This window comes from Callospermophilus lateralis, chromosome 12 (genome assembly GCF_048772815.1).
Source record: "Callospermophilus lateralis isolate mCalLat2 chromosome 12, mCalLat2.hap1, whole genome shotgun sequence".
Classification (NCBI taxonomy): Eukaryota; Metazoa; Chordata; class Mammalia; order Rodentia; family Sciuridae; genus Callospermophilus; species Callospermophilus lateralis.
This window is the reverse complement of record NC_135316.1, coordinates 30,383,193-30,399,894: the sequence shown is the minus strand read 5'-3', so window position 1 is coordinate 30,399,894 and position 16,702 is coordinate 30,383,193. Positions and strand designations below refer to the sequence as shown.

General features: G+C 37.3%; 1 protein-coding gene across 2 annotated transcripts in view; it reads right to left on the bottom strand.

Annotated features, from left to right (window-relative positions):
• The window catches only part of LOC143411875 (phospholipid-transporting ATPase IB), a 606,876-nt gene that overhangs the window by 439,476 nt on the left and 150,698 nt on the right, over window positions 1-16,702 (bottom strand). For both annotated transcript variants that reach the window (XM_076872750.2, XM_076872751.2), the window contains exons 3-10: window positions 16,492-16,591; window positions 15,938-16,036; window positions 14,764-14,809; window positions 13,927-13,967; window positions 9,426-9,499; window positions 6,809-6,878; window positions 5,660-5,787; window positions 4,067-4,178 (exon numbers count right to left, since the gene is read on the bottom strand). In XM_076872750.2, the coding sequence (XP_076728865.2) occupies window positions 4,067-4,178; window positions 5,660-5,787; window positions 6,809-6,878; window positions 9,426-9,499; window positions 13,927-13,967; window positions 14,764-14,809; window positions 15,938-16,036; window positions 16,492-16,591 (670 nt within the window). The remainder of the gene's footprint in view (window positions 1-4,066; window positions 4,179-5,659; window positions 5,788-6,808; window positions 6,879-9,425; window positions 9,500-13,926; window positions 13,968-14,763; window positions 14,810-15,937; window positions 16,037-16,491; window positions 16,592-16,702) is intronic.

Sequence of the window (16,702 nt, the reverse complement as noted above, 5' to 3'; positions counted from 1 at the left end):
ATTGAGATGAAAACAAGAGGCAAATCACTCCTAAGATTCAGAGAGAATCTCATGCCATGATGTCACTGAACTCTATCTGAATTCTACCACCAAACCTAGAAATACTGTAATGCTATCGCCATGGCTTTCTTTGGTGGTAGAAGTCGGGGATTGTTATACTTGGGATTTTGAAAAGCTAAGTCCTTTAGAAATCTAAATAACACAGCATCATTTCTTTTATTTATACTTTTTTTTTCCTCTTTCTCTTTAGTTCTCTAAATTATTTGTCCTTTACAGGCTTTTCAAAAAATTCCTTTAGACTCTAAATGGAAATCCATTAGTAAAGGCCAACTTATCATCAATCAAATACCATATAAAGGTCAACTGGTACAACACATCCCCATCTGGTCTCCCAGCAAAAGCCAGCAGGCCCATTCCAAGACTGTTTATCCTAATCTTTTAAAAACTAAATATGATCTTATCATTTTTAATAAACATTCATTGAATGAACAGGAAGGAAAAAATACAATTAACCTCATTTCTAGGACCCCATTAGTTATTGACTTCTGATCTTTTCCAGTGGTTGAACTACAGATAGTTAACAGGGTTAGGAAAATTTATCTTATATCCAACACAACAGAAATGACCCCAAAACATCAGGCTTCAACACCTGCACTTTGTGAAAAGCCAAGCTCTGCTCATTCAGCCCCAAACCCTGAACATCTCTTCTTGGATTGATGAACTTTTAATGTTAAATTCCTAATGGAATCACAAGTTCTATAAAATTCTTTAAAAACACTGCTACTTTGATGCAATGGAGTTGTAAGTAGAAACAGGTCAAAATGCTATTTTGAAAAAGCTGGATTAAGACTTGAATTTCACATATTTTATTTCTTATAAAGAAAGTGGGCCACAGAATACTGGCTGAAACAATGACTTCGGAGTTTGCCTGCTTGGATTTAAATCCCAACTCCATCTCTAAGCTTGAGTTACATATTTATACAATGTGCCTCAGTTTCATCAGCTATAAAATAAGAATAGTGATAGTTTCCTTCCTCATACTGAAGAATAAATGTTAGTAGAGGATAGGAAAGGCAGCAGAATACAACAGACACCAGAATGGCAATATGTAAATCAATGGTTGTGCAACTGATGTGATTCTGCAATCTGTATATGGGGTAAAAATGGGAGCTCATATCCCACTTGAATCAAAGTGTGAAATATGATATATCAAGAACTATGTAATGTTTTGAACAACCTACAATAAAAATTAATAAAAAAAAGAATAAATGAGTTAATATGTGTGAATTGTTTAGAGCAATTGAAAGATTTCTACATGGAACTACACTAAGCATTAACAGAGAGAACCCTCAACAGTAGAAAGCATTGACCTAAAAGTTTAAAGACAACAACAAAGTGGGGGCGGAGAGAGAAAGGAAGGAAGGAAGAAAAAGAAAGAAAAAAGAACCCTAAAGAAATTGAGTTCCTCTCTGTGGTCAAGTGCTACAAGTACAGACAGAAAAATGTTATTACACAGACAGGATGGCTTCCAGCTATGTGTGTGATATCATATTCTTTTAAAAGCTCATTATTTTTACTTGTTGATTCAGCCCTAAAGGCACAGTGAGAGGAGCACAGATGTTTCTGGGGCTTTCCATCATTCTGTACTCGAGCAATAAGCCTCATCAAGAAGTTTGTCACATTGAGGGGAAAGGAAAGTGCTTCTCCCACTCATGGGCTACAAACTGCATGGGCTCACGTGGTGTACACCTTGCTAGCTAAAGAGATGGTGAGAATGTTTTAAAGTACCAATAACTATTAGACCTTAGCTAGAAAGCTGTATCACCAATGTATGATCTAGAAAACAGTACCATACCCTACAAAGTGTCCCAATATTCAAGGAAGCCTGGAGTGTGCTTGGATTTGTGATGTGCACAAGCTGAAAACTAGAATCGGGGCCCTGCCACCCATGATCTCTTTATCACTTCATCACAAAATAACAGGAATAATGATCTTGGTTAGTGGAGTTCCAAGTGCTCACCAAGGTCACTGTCACTGGCCTGCAGAAGTTCAGTGCTACTCACTAGGTGGCACAGCAATCAGCTCTTCACCAAGTTAAAGACTTTGCGTACAGACTGCTCAGAAAGCTTTCTAATCAGCCTCTGTGGATAGATAAGGCCCAAGCAGGAGGAGTAAATGGGACACATCTCAGATAGGCGGAACAATCTTGATCTAGCAAGAGTTGTCTTCCAGCATTTTTCTACCTGTCATGGAATCCAACACACAATCTCTGCAAGCATTCCACTGCGCCTAGCATCCTACCCTTCTGTGACTGAAACTGCCCTCGGTCCTCCTCCTGCTTCACAAGATCTCCTCCTGCTCCTTGCCTTACCCAGTGGAGGACATACCTTCACTAGGGCCTCCTCCACAGCACAGATACTTCAGCAAAGACTCCATCCCTTGGCATCTGGAGATAGTTTACTGTACGTATATCGAAGACCTTGTTATGCTTCTGGATTCCTATTCCTCTAATGCCACGTTAACAAACTCATTCGTAAAACTCACGCCAGTTGGCTGCACTATATTCTGCCTTTCCCAGCAGCAGGTCCACTGACCTTTCTCGCCCCCTTTCTCACTGAGGATTTCCGCACCGGGCTCATGGAATTCCATTCTGCCCCAACCTTGCTGTCATCCTACCTTCAAAATCACAGCAACACCAACGACCCATTAATTTAGCCTCTCAGTCCTTTACTTCTCAGTACTGAATGACCATCCACAGCTCTAGCTTAATCTTCCCATTTCCATGGTTCAACCCCAGGACTCATCACACATAAACACTCAGCTTCAGAGACTCAAAGATGAGTATCCTACACACTTAACCATCTGTCAGGCAACAGCTCCAACAATGCTCTTCAACTTCAGTGCGTGTCTCCACCTTTCTAATCCTACTTCCTTTCCCAGTCTTCACTGATCAATTAGCAGGTGTGGCTCTGGATCTATCATTCCATTTATTCTAATATTTAATGCTCTCATCCTATCATTTGACCTCAAGGAATGGATCAACACACCAGTCTCCCTTCCTCCAATACATTATTTAAAACGTGTTTCCGCCCAAGAATTATTTGTAGTATCCAGTCAAATGACACCTGAAACCTGGGCATATGATCCTTTTTTATACAAAAAAAAAAAAAAAAAAAACTGTAGGATTTTGTAACAACACATTTTATAACATCTCTTTTTTGTAATTCCATACTACTCCTTATTCTACCTGGTTCCCAGAGAGTAAGACTAGACTTTTCATTATTGTATCTATATGGCTTAACATAAGACTTGGTGCACGGTAGTCACCATATTTTTTTTTTTTTTAATGAAGAAACACAGCCGAATGTGTGCTTTATAAGTTACATAAAAGGACAAACAAGAGGAAAAGTCAATTCTCATTAACAGCTACCACTAGCAAAAAATAATCCCAAATGATACCAAAGGAATGTAAGAAATGACACGAGGGACACTAACTGATGTGGAATTTCAAAAGCTGCCTGATCAAATGTGTCATAATATAATTTGTGCTATCAATTCACCCATGAGATTTTTTTAAAAAAAAATTAACAGGAAAAAAAATTAACAGGGAAAAAGAGCAAAATTCTTTTAAATGAACATTTTCCTTTGGTATATGAAGACTAAGCATAAGTTCTTTTAATTCAGCTAAATAAAAATCTACTGTGAAATCTAATTAACTGGGGTAAAAGAAGTTGAGAAATAAAAAAAGGTTAAAGCTAATCCCCACTTAAGTTCAGAAAACAATGTAAGTTAGAATCATTCATCCCTCTTAAATCTAGAAAACAAAGACCATCTGTATTTCAGGCAAGAGGTAACAAATATCTGTTAAGATAAAAATCCAGAAGAAACTACCTAAGGCACTCTCTTTCCTAATTTAGGTTGAAAGACAAACTTGAGCTTCCTAAATGCAATTTCAAACTTTCCACTCAATGAAAACAAAACAAAACAAAAAAAGGAGTAGGGGAAAATAAGTAAGAACAAAGACAAACTAAAATTATTATTGTTTTTCAGCACAGAAACATTTTACCTGCATGAGTTTGGTGTCATGTCCGGTATAAACAACTACGCCAAAGACCCACTGAGTATTTCTAAGCTGTGTACCTCTTAATAAGATCTGGTCAGGCCCAAGGGCAACAGGGCTAAAAGTAAGAAACAACATTGATATTTAATGATAGTCTGACAAGACAAACTTGAGCTTACCCCTTAAATGTAAACCCACAATAAAGCAAATGCTCCCTTCAGTCAAATTTGATCAATAAATGTTAACTTCGGCTTAATCTACCAAAAAAAGACCCACGAAAATGTCCATTTTATTCACTTATCACTATAGAGAAAGAGGCTGTTATTTTTTCCTATGAAGTTTTAAAGGGAATTATGTCTCTTATAAATCCTGTTGTGAAACAAAATACCTAGAAAAGAAAAAGCTAAAATAACAACCTGACGCTTATTCATTTGGAAAACCCAATTTATTTTATAGACTATAATAAGAAAAAAATAAGCAATAAATGTATCATATCAAATTTGTCAAAGATAATGTAATGATCAAATAAAGACATGAGTGATAATTTAAAAATTCAAAAGGAGGCTATGTACACTGGCTACATATATTAAATGACAATCAACAACAAGTGCACTTAGTTATCATATTTGCTTTGGGTTGATTACTATGAACAGGTCCTTCCCAGCCATGGGTCTATTGGAAATAAAAAGGAGCACCTGACAGGCTGTGGAGGCACTAATAAGGAGCATGCAGATAAAGGAAGGGCAGCAGATAGAGACTGCACCCCAACATCTGACCAAGATGACTCTCAGACAATAAAACAAATACTAGGAGACAAGGACAACAGAATATAGACAATCCAGCACTGAATACTCTATGGAGGAAGAATAACAATTTACTTCATTCAACTTTCCAGAAACAAAAGGGGATTGGGGTCCTAGCTCAGAGGTAAAGCACTTCCTTAGCATGTGGGAGGCCCTAGGTGTGATCCACAGCACTGCAAAAATAAAAATCATAAAATACAAACAAATTCCATTTAGAAGAGAGCTAGCAAAAAAAAAAAAAAAAAGGGATAAATTTCTCGTACAAGTTTATTGACTGTTAAACAACTCAGGTATCTCTCCTGCTTTTTCTGTTTGTTATAGCTAAAACCTTTTCTTCTGCTCAGCAGGTCACAGGGACATAGGAAGAACAGACCCCTACTATGAACTTCATCTTAGGCCCTTGGGCTCTTGTCAAAAATCACTTCTTGAGGAATGGGGTTGTAGCTCAGTATAGAGCACTTGCCTGGCACATTCAAGGCGCTGGGTTCGATCCTCAGTACCACATAATAAATAAATAAATAAAGTTATTTTTAAAAATCACTTTTGTTTAAATGGAAGGGAAGTTTTAAACTGATGTTGAAATAGTTTTTCAAGAAAAGCTCAGTTGGGGCTGGGGTTGTAGCTCACTTGGTAGAGAATTTGCCTAAGAATTAAGCTAAATATGGAGAAATCTTATAGTTCTCAAATATTATGAGACTAGGAAACAAACAACTTTTCCAAAGCTTCAGTAACTCTTAGTTACATTATTAAAAATAATAATAATAATAATAATAATAATAATAAAGAAAGTTGACACCTTTGCCCATCTAAGTGCAAGGTACCGGTGAAGTCATAGAGGTGACGATTAGGCCCCTCAGATTCTATGGTTCCTGTCAATTTCATCAACACCTCCCTCGTCTGCATGTCAGCAGTTTGACTCAAACCCTAAAATTTAAATCAAAAGACAAAAATGAACACTCTTTTCCATGTTTAAGGGACAACATTCAGCATTCTGTCAATCATAAGGATATAACCAGCCATCTACAGTGAAATTATTGAATAAAGCAAATATAAGCCCCACAAAACCCTTACTGATAGCTGGCAGCTTTTGCCACAACAATCTCATGTAAAAGATTTCAGTTTAGCAGAAGGTAAAGATTCCACCAGTGCTGGAAACATCCATGCTTAAATAATAACATATTGAAATGACTTTTAGAAAGTGTTCTAACACTGGTCAAGAAAATACAATAAAGTGTCCCTTCAATATTTTACAATGCCTAGCACTTGCTAATTCTTTTTTGATTTTTAAAACATTTTATTCTGAACATTTCCAAACATACATAAAAAACAGAATAGTATAATAAACTTCATTAATTCCAAATAGAAAAGATAATGTCTAAATCTAGGTAGAAAAGAAAGATCTGTGGACAAAATTATTGAATTAAACTTTAGTCAGCAGAAAAAGTGTCAATAATACATTAAATATTATTTCTCATGTTAGAATAAAATGTATGGCAAGAATAATTTTATTTAAGGCATGAAAATTTGGGGTATAATATACCGCTCTCCAGAATTAGAATCTCAATTTCAACACAATGTAAACTGAGATACCCAGGGCCTGTCTACTCCATTTGTCCACTAGAGTTGCTGTTCTTTCCATCACCCAGCTCAATCTGGCTGAGAATGTCCTCTCTCTTCAGCATCACAGATAGAGAGGCCAGTAAGATACAAAGGAAAACATGATACCCTCCCTCCATGACCTACAATTTAATAAAGTCCACTTTTTCTCGGTCCCTCTCAAAAAATTCCCCTTATAATTAAAGACACGTTATTTCCATAGATTTCATTAGGGTTAAGGTCTGTCCTTTGATGGCTGAACAATTTCTCCACAAAAGACAATGACTGGTACATTTGGAACCAACTGTAACTTGAACATCTATAACATGAGTTATAAAGGTGACTTTACCTGACGGATTTTAAGATTCGTCTCCCCATCTAGATTAGCTGTTTCGACATAACACATTGCCTGAGGTTCACTAAGGAGAGAAAAAGAAAAAAAGAGGGCCACATTTAGTAACATCATCTCCCTAGATTCATAGCTCATCAACTATTATGAAAACCATGTCTGCTGATGAGTCCTTCAAAACACACTGTTATAAACAAACACATTAGTAGTAGTGATTGGTGATAAAGGAAGACACACTCTCCATCTTTGGGGCTCAACAGCAATACAAAGTTGTTTGCCCAAATAATCCACTCTCGCAGGCCCCACATAAGGACCCCCTGGCCTCAAGAAGACAGAAATGACTGAAAGTCAATGAGATGGAAAGGATGTCACATCAAAAACACATGATGCCCTAAGTAAGACCCAACCACTGGGCTAGGGGAATCCTTAAAGGCTGAGGCTGGGCCTACACCTGACCAAAAGAAGTTGGCCAGAACAAACACACTTTTTGAGGAAAATGACAGTCACAGAAGTTAGGGAATCAAGGCATAAACTTGACAAACCTTTTTGCTTCCCTGTACTTTCTACTGGGTCAAAAAGCAACTATTTAATCCAATACCTAATTTTTTGTTTATTTATTTATTTTTTCTTACATACATGAAAATAGTGGAATGCATTATAATCATAATTATCCATTCACAGCACTGTGAATACCACTGTATTTGGTTGATCTTTGCTCTGAACTTTTATTCATCAATTTCTGCTCTGAACTTTTATTCATCAATTTTTCGTAACTCTGTATATAAAGTATGTTCACTCCAAATTATGTCATTATAATATGAGCTCTCTTATTTTTTTTTACATTACAATTCTTAATACACCTTTATACCACAATTTACCATATCTCTGTTTGTATGTAAAGTATGTTGACACCAAATTCACCTCTTCATACCTAATTTTAAGGACAGCATCCAAAGAATTAAAATAAGTGTGGCAGATAAAACTCTCACTTCTAACCTTCTGGTTTAGGTTAGTTGACATAGATAATGGCTAAGAGAATGGACCCTGCAACTCACTAGCTAAATTCAAGTTCCCCAGTGCTACCTCGAGGAACTATATGGTCTTGGCAAGTGGTTTAATCTCTCTGTGTCTTGATTGTCCCATGCATGAATGAAGGATATCCAGGGTAGTTGGGAAGATTAAATGACACTGTTGAGCAGGTTACTCAGCACAAAGTGCACACTCAGGCACATGGAGTATCCTGACCATATGTCAGCTCAGACAAACCATCCCATATTAAAACTAAGTGATCTGAGGGTCACAGACAAGACTCCTAACCCAAACTACCAAGTGATTAAAGCTTTAACATGTCTAAAGAGTTACTCTGTTTCCTACGAATAAGGCCAAACATGAATCCCCCTGTTTACAGTGTTTTTCTCCCTCCATAGGACACAGGCCCTATTTTTAAATTTTTCATCTCTAGCATAAAATGAATGCAAAGGCTCAGAACCTAAAGACTGATCAAATCCAATACAAGAAACACTGTTTGTAATCACAGAAAATGCAAACAGCATGAGGATCTATGAGTCTAGCCACTCACTAATATAGAAGAAACAGTTTTTAATATCATATAATTTAATCTTAAAATCAAGAATGGAAGTTTATCCTTACGCTGATTTTGACTTTCTTTCTTTGCTATATACTAAAAGAAAGGGAAAAAAAGAGTCTTGTTGTGTTGCCATGGCTGCTCTCAAACTCCTAGTCTCAAGGGATACTCCTTCTTCAGACTTCTAAGTGCTAGAACCACCACTGTATTTGGCTGATCTTTGCTCTGAACTTTTATTCATCAAGCCAAGAGCTGCACTGTTCCATCATGTATATCACTGAGTGATGACACCTTTCTAGCATAAAACTACCTGGAGAACAAGGTAATGCCACTTGAGCAAATGGGGCTTGAATTGTGGATGAATAAGAGCAAGTATCATCCGCAGGTCATGTCCACACTGAGACAATGCCTGTGTTGCTGTGAACACCTGTTCAAGGGCAGAACTGGGTTCTGCCTGGGCAGACTGTTATCTGTCAGACCCACCAGGAAACTGGTGCTGAAGTGTCTGATATGTGCCCCCTGCATGTTAGGATGTATCACTCCACTGCCCTTGAATCAGTGTACTTATCAATGAGGAGAATATCCTAGAAAGGCCAAGAAGAAGTCAAAACCTGTAAGAAAAAGAATTCAGAAAAAGTCTAAAAGGACAAATGGCAGAAACAAAACCAAGGGTCAAGGCAAAAGAAGGCAACTGACAAAAGCACAGGTTGGGTATCCTTTATCTAAAATGTTTGGGATTTTCAGATTTTCCAAGTTTGGATTGTTTTGGATTTTGGAATGTTTGTGTGACTGTAACAATTCTGCATCCCTAATCCAAAATTTTGAAATCCAAAATGCTTCAAAATCTCAAACTACAGTTAACCAATAGAGTACTAACTGGAGAACAGGATAGTGAGAATAGGATGGTAACTCTAGTAATTCACAGGGTAGATCAGAAAAGATGGCTCGAGAGTTCTACAGTTGTTTTTTTTTAATATATTTAATTGTTGATAATATTCATTTCAAAAAAATGTGCCCACTAGCACACCTGACCTGGAGGAGAACAGGACCATGTCTGCTGGAAGATACTGTCCATTGAGGACCTTCACGATGTCTCCCACTGCCACCTACAGAAAGGGACAAGGACAGAGAGGCCCAAAAGAAAAGAAAGCACAAATGTGAGCAGGGTAGTTAAATAAATGAAGAAGAAAGTTACTATATAATTAAACCATGCCTGGCAACAGCAAAAGGAAAATGCTTCCACACAACCTGGAACACAGTCAGCCCTCCATATCTGTGGGTTCTGCAGCACTAGATTCAAGCAACTAAGGATCAAAAATTGACGGGGGGGGGGGGTGCCTGTACTTAATATATACATTTTTCTTGTCATTATCTCCTAAGCAGTACTGTATAACACTATTTACATAGCATTTACATTTTACTAGGTCATCTAGAGATGTATATGGGAGGTTTATCTAAAGTATATGGGAGGATATACTTGTGTTTTATGCAAATGATACACTATTTTATATCAGAGACTCGAGCATTAGTGGATTGGGGTATCTATGGGGCATCCTAGAACCAATCCTCATGGATACTGAGGGACAACTTGCATTACCATTTCATGAAAAAGAAAAAAGAAATGGAGAAAAGAGGTGCATCTGAACAATTATGAACATTACATTTTCTTACAATTATCTATTTGTTAACTAGTACTCCAGGATAGGCTATAGTCTTCCAAAAGCCTCCTGGGTAAGTGTCTAAAAATCACTTAAATAATTTCAGAAGAAGCACCAACTTAGAAAGACTGTGGGCTTTCCAATCAAGCAAGTATAGGCACAAGTCCCAAATTCAGAGACACATACTAGTTCTATGATTGTGACAAGCTGCCTCACCTCCCAGGGCTCCAGAACCCTCACTTCTAAAATGGGAAAAGAATACCACTGGCTCTTAAGGTGGCATATACAGCATCTGGCACAAAATTGGTATATGAGTGTAGTCCCACTCAGCATGTGTGTCACTGAATGGACATCGTCAGTGACAAAGTCAAGGGAATTAGAATTCTCTGATGACATCTAAAAAGAAGACCAAGTATTACAAAATTGCAAAATGCAAAATGGGTACTTAAATGTTTCCTGTTTCCTATTCTAACTGTATCATTATTCTTTTAGAAACTTATATGATATAATACTTGTGAAAAATTACTAGATTATATAAACTAGCAGGTACCACTTTCTATTTTCTTTCAGGGAGGTAGGGGGTGACACAGTGATAGAGCATTTGCCTAGCTTGTACAAAGACTGGGTTTAATCCCAAACACTGCAAAAACAAAAACTACAATTAAGAGAAGAAACAGTTTTCTGAAAGGTGTTCTATTAGTGCTGTGAACTGCTATCAAAATGTGGGGGGAAGTCTAGTTGGGTTCAACATAGACAAGGATGGTAAAAATTAATTTTTAGAACCCTGTGCATTTACAGTTAGTACCAATTCAAAGACATAAGTTAGTATTCAAATTAAAGGCAAAAGAAGGGTATATAATTAAAGTATATTCCAAGATAAAGCAAAGTTAAAGAATCGCTGCTACAGAGCTATTTTAACAATCATCAGCACAAAAGCAAAGGATATTTATGTAAATTTAAAGTACTTTTTAAAACTAAAAATAATTTATTCAGTTTAATTACATAGAAAAATCAGAAGCAGCAATTAACTTGAGAAAACACTAGAAAGAAAAATTAGTCCTTATTTCAAAAAAAAAAATTTTTTAAGACTTTTTTTTTTCCTAATTCAAAGAGGGAAGACAAGGGAAATTACGGCTTTCTCTCACCTTTATTTCTAAATTTAAATATATATATATTTTTTTCTAGTAATCAAGTATTAAGAAGTTTCAGGGCTGGGAATTTAGCTCAGTTGGTAGAGTGCTTGCCTTGCATGCACAAGGCCATGGGTTCAATCCCTAGCACCACAAAAAAAAAGAGAGAGAGAAGTTTCATGTTCATGAGAAACTACTTACCTGGGAATCTGCTTCAAAATGATTTTCTATTTGATATTCTTATACATGATTGCCCCTTGCATATGTGATACTATCTAAAAGAATTAATACAGTGGAAAAGAAACCATTCCAGGCCCCTGAGTTCACTCTAGCCTCAGAGGATTCTTCAAGCCTCTTACTGATGAAGGAGGCAGAAAACGCTCTCAGTGGTGACCAGAGCTGTCGAGATCTAGCTGAAGGCTGCCTGTCCAGTTCCACCCCAGGAGCTTGCTTGCTTGAGCCTCAACACATTTTGGATTAGAGTTATTGCTTTGGACACCATTGTTCTCTCCCATATCCCCATGCTCACTCTGAACTATACTAAGTTGTGCAGCTGTGCCTGGTCCTCCCAAACAACTCAGTTTCACACCCTCTTCCTTGAACATCTCTTGAGAAAATCCTTGCCTGCCTAGAACCAATCACTCCAGATTCACTGCCCCCTGAAGATGTTCCCAAGGCACCCGCACACGCCCCGGAGAATTCAGCATGCCAACTGTCTCTCCACTACACCAGTTCTTGAGTGTGCAGCCCACTTCATCCCCATCAACCTCTTCCCATAAACTTTTAAAAAATGCAAATTCTAGAACCCAGTGTACCACAAAATCTTGGAGGGGGGCCAGATCTGTGTTTGATCAGACTCTGATGGAATGCTGGCCACGTGTTGTGGACCACTGCTCAACAAGGGCAGGGGCCATGCTCTAGTCTTCCTGGGCAAATGGATCTATAAACAAATAAAATGCATTTTAAATTTAAAATGAAGTTATGCATGTGGCAAGGTATTCAACAGGTGTGTTGTTGCTGTTGGTATTTTTCTCCCAAAAGTGCGTGGGGAAATGAAAATGAGCTTTTAGGAAACTTTGAGGCCATCAACTTCTGAACCCCAAAATCTGTGACCATCAGTCCGTCTCTCACTGTTTTAAGTAACATCAGACAATCCAGATCCAAATTACTCTTCACTCTGGCACACTATTAACATCTGTTAGGATTTGGATATGAAGTGTCCCCCAAAAGCTCCTGCATTAACAAAGGAATGCTCAGAGGTGAAATGATTGGATGATGACAGCTGTAATCTAATCGATCCACCCTAATTTGAATGAACTAACTGGGTAGTAATTGTAGGCAGGTGGGATACGGTTGGAGAAGATGGGTCATCAAGGTTGTGCCCTGGAACAGTACTCTTCCACGCAGCCCCTCACCCCTTCCCTCTCTCTGATTTCTGGCTCTGATAAATGGAGCAGCTGGCCTCCACCACACTCTTTGTGCCATGATGTCCTGCCTCACGGAGCAATGGACTCGGCCAACTCTGGACTGAAATCTCCGAAACCATGAGCTAAAATAAACGTTTCCTCCTTTAAGTTATTCTTGTCAGGTACTTTGGTCACAGTGATAGAAAGCTGACTAACACAGAGCCTTTTCTGGGGAAGAAAAATAAAGGGGCAATTCCCCAGGGCCGTGGGGACCCTTGACTTCCTACAGCACTAGCAGCATGTCTCTCCCCAAAGTCAACAATTTCTAATGTCTTGACCAAGAACTACCACACTTCACTTGCAGATGACAGGGAGGCCAGTGAATGTGGGCAGCATAGGACCTCTAGATGGCTATAAAGGTGAAGGTGTTATGAAAAACACTATAAAGGGGAAATTTCTTTAAAAGGTGGTGGATCTTGTAAAAGTAAGCAAAAGTAAACAAAACCAAAGTGAAGGCTGCAATAACCATATCCTGGTCACTCTTTTCAGATATATAAGACCATAGGACATATTTAAAACATTGTTTGCTAATTGTTTAGCAATAAAAACTATTTTTAGTTGCCCTTCTAAAAAAGCTGTTTTCTCTTGAAATCATCCGCTTTGATGAGACTAATGAGAGGACTAATGAGAAGCATTCCAGAAAAACATCTCTGATCCATTAAGAAGGTCCTCTTAACTGACTCACTTAAAAAGCTAATTTTATCAGTTACAAAATATCAAGATAACAGACCAGATCTCTTCTATATTTCCTGTTCATTATTGCAAACAACCAAAGACCACCATTCTGGAACCTTCCCCATGTCATGCTTCCAGGAATATGGTCAAAAATCATTTCTTACTACCATGAAGTTAAGAGCAGCAACTATTGTTCATGTTCATCTACCCCCACCTCAGAACCAAAACACAGGGTGTCCTACGCAAACTCTGTGTTTAGTGATAACTCTTTCACCAAAAATTATTAGAAATGAGAATCTCAAAGTTTAAAAAAAAAACAACAACTCTAAACATTTGAATTTAGGTCAAGAGAACAACAGAAAATGTTTCTCACATTGTGTTTAGAAATGCTTTGAAATTTGAGAAATGAAGTTCACAGGTCCATTCTAGAAGTGGCCAGAAACAGAGGCAACCCACATCAGCTCTCCGCAGACCTAATGGAAAAACTTATATAAAATGGAGATGACCTGACCTCAATGAAAACTTTATATTGTGTAATACGAACAATTCACTACAAATCTCTAAATCAACACCTTCCAGTATTATCTTTAAAATTAGTTTTTACCTCTTTCCACACAATGGTATGCCACATACCATTTCTTAGCACTGGAAAAGAAAAAATAACATTGAGTCGGTTAAGATTGGTGACAATCAAATAAAAGCAGCTTCCTAAAAATCCAAAAGGCTCCTTTTAAACTTCTATTTATTAATTCTAACATATCCTTTGACAGAAAAACATAACATCATTACCCCCAAAAATGGAGCCCCAATCTATATACATTTCTGCAAACACGTAAATATTTATGTTTATATGTAAGTAAAATCTACTTATGCCAGGTGCAATGGCACATGCCTATAATTCCAGCAGCTCAGGAGGCTGAAGCAGGAAGAGTGCAAGTTCAAAGCCAGCCTCAACAACTTAGTGAGGTTCTGAGCAACTTAGGGAGAAGCTGTCTCCAAAACAAAAATGGGCCAGGAATGTGGCTTGTAGGTAAGCACCCCTGGTTTAATCCCCGGTACCTACCCTCACTCCTCACCAAAAAAAAAAAAAATCTACTTATATTCCTCCCAGAAGCAGGAAAAAACAGATGTCAAACACACAATTACAACAACAATAAAAATAACCACAGCTAAAATATCAAAACAATAAAAAGTAGAAAAAGGGAGGTAGGGAGAGAATAAAAACCAGGGACATGAATACTTCAATGGATATAATCACAGTCTAGTTCATGATAATTACAACCTTTTCTAACATTCTAAAATACACAGTCCTTTTCAAATATTAATTATCAGGGCTAATATTATTTTTCTAATTTATCTCAGTACCATTAACTACTTACTTAAATGCAGGTCTTAGGCATACAACAATGTAGGAAAAAAATGATAGTCTCTGGTATCTTACCTATTGCTTTCTTCTTGTTAACTGCATTGTCTGCCTTGTGTCGTTTCTGTTACAGAAAGAAACAAATGATTTTTAGATTCAAAAGTTCCAAATGAAAAACTGAAATAACAAACAATAAGGGGCAGAACCAGGTGCAGTGGTGCATGTCTGTAATTCCAGGTACTTAGGAGGCTAAGGCAGGATCCCAATTTCAAGATCAGCTTTGGTTGCCAAGCTGGCAGGACACACTTGTAATCCCAGCAACTCAGGAGGCTGAAGCAGGAGGATCACAAGTCCCAATTCAGCCTCAGCAACTTAGAGAGACCCTAAGCAATTTAATGAGACTTTGTCTCAAAATAAACAATAAAAAGGATTGGGGATGTGGCTCAGAGGTAGAACACTTGCCTAGCATGTATGAGGCCCTGGGTTTAATGCTCCAAAGGACAAAAAGAAGAGCAAAGTAAGAGGTTTGGAACTGGAGTCAAAGAAACTAACTGCCCCCAGAAACTAATAATTCTAATGCTATAAAAGTCAGCTTAATGATTTTGTGATCTAGTATCATTTACTAAATTTAGATGTTGTCTATCCTGGTATAAATGATGTTTTGGTTCTTAACAGTCAACAAGCTCCTTACTTTTCATTTGTTTGCAAACAGACTAGAAGAACAATTCAATAAAATAAACCCAACAACAGACAGTTGGTTTCAATTTCAATTTACCTCAAAAGATGTACATGTGTCTAGGAGGCCAAGTGTGTGCATGTGAGCATGTGAGGAAGAGAGAGGGAGACAGAAAAAGAAAAGAAGAAAGAGTGAGAACAGAAACATGGCTATAGCCAAGGAACTTGGAGATGCCACAGATTAAAAGTGTGAGAAGGAAGATTCTTGTAAAATTCCCTCAGGTGTATCAAACATAATGCTGCTTTCCTAGACAACACTATAATGTTTTATTTGCTATCCAAATTAGCAAGCTTTAAAGCAGGAGTTAAGAAACAATAGTGATAAACATCAAAAGCGGTCTAGAAACTGCTCCAGGATCACTGTATGGATCTAAGACACTGAGTACAAGTTATCTCCCCCAAAAATACTATCACCAGTCTAAAGGCTGGTTAAACTATTGCCCAATTCCCTGTATCGGACATATCATCCAAAGCAGCACATACATTATCAATTGTAATCCAAAAAGCAAACACTTACAAAATCTTCTACAATCTCTTTGATGCCGGCAATTGTTAAAATAATGATAAATGGCACCAGGGTGGTATATCTTCCTGTTGGAGATACATCTGGAATTTGCTGTAAAAGACCACAAAGGGGAAGTTAGCACATTAAAATCCTCCATGATAAAGAAAATATGGCACTTACAGCTCACTCTTTCACAGTGCCACTCCATTTCTGTATACAAAAAAAAAAAGATTGCTTTATTTTTAAAACTAGCTATGCATTTTCGATTTTTTAAAATTTTACTCAATTGCTAATGTGTTTAAAACACAAGAGTTAAAAATATATCCCCTGAAGAATCATTTTTTCCATGCCTCTTTTACTAACTCAATTATCCTTAAGGCAATACCAAAAGAAGTCTCTCCTTCTACAAAAATCACATTTGTTCATACCATCAATGATTAGATTAGGGAAACAAACTACAGGCAACTATTGTAACACTTTTTCAAGTTAAAGAACCTGTTATCCAAAATCTCCTTTTTGCATGTAATTAAGTATGCAAATTTTAAGTACTTTTTAAAAAGCATTACCTGCAATAAGGCAATGAAGAGGAAGAAGGCATTAGCAGCTCTTCTAATCTGCTCATACAAGAATCGAGGTAGAAATGTCAACACGCTGTACTTGGCTGTACTGTAAATGCAAAGAAAAATCCAACCATTAGTTACACATGAAAATCCTTTAAAAAACAAAAAGTTTTTAAAACTTTACAACCAGTTTGTAAAAACATAATGTTTCAAAACT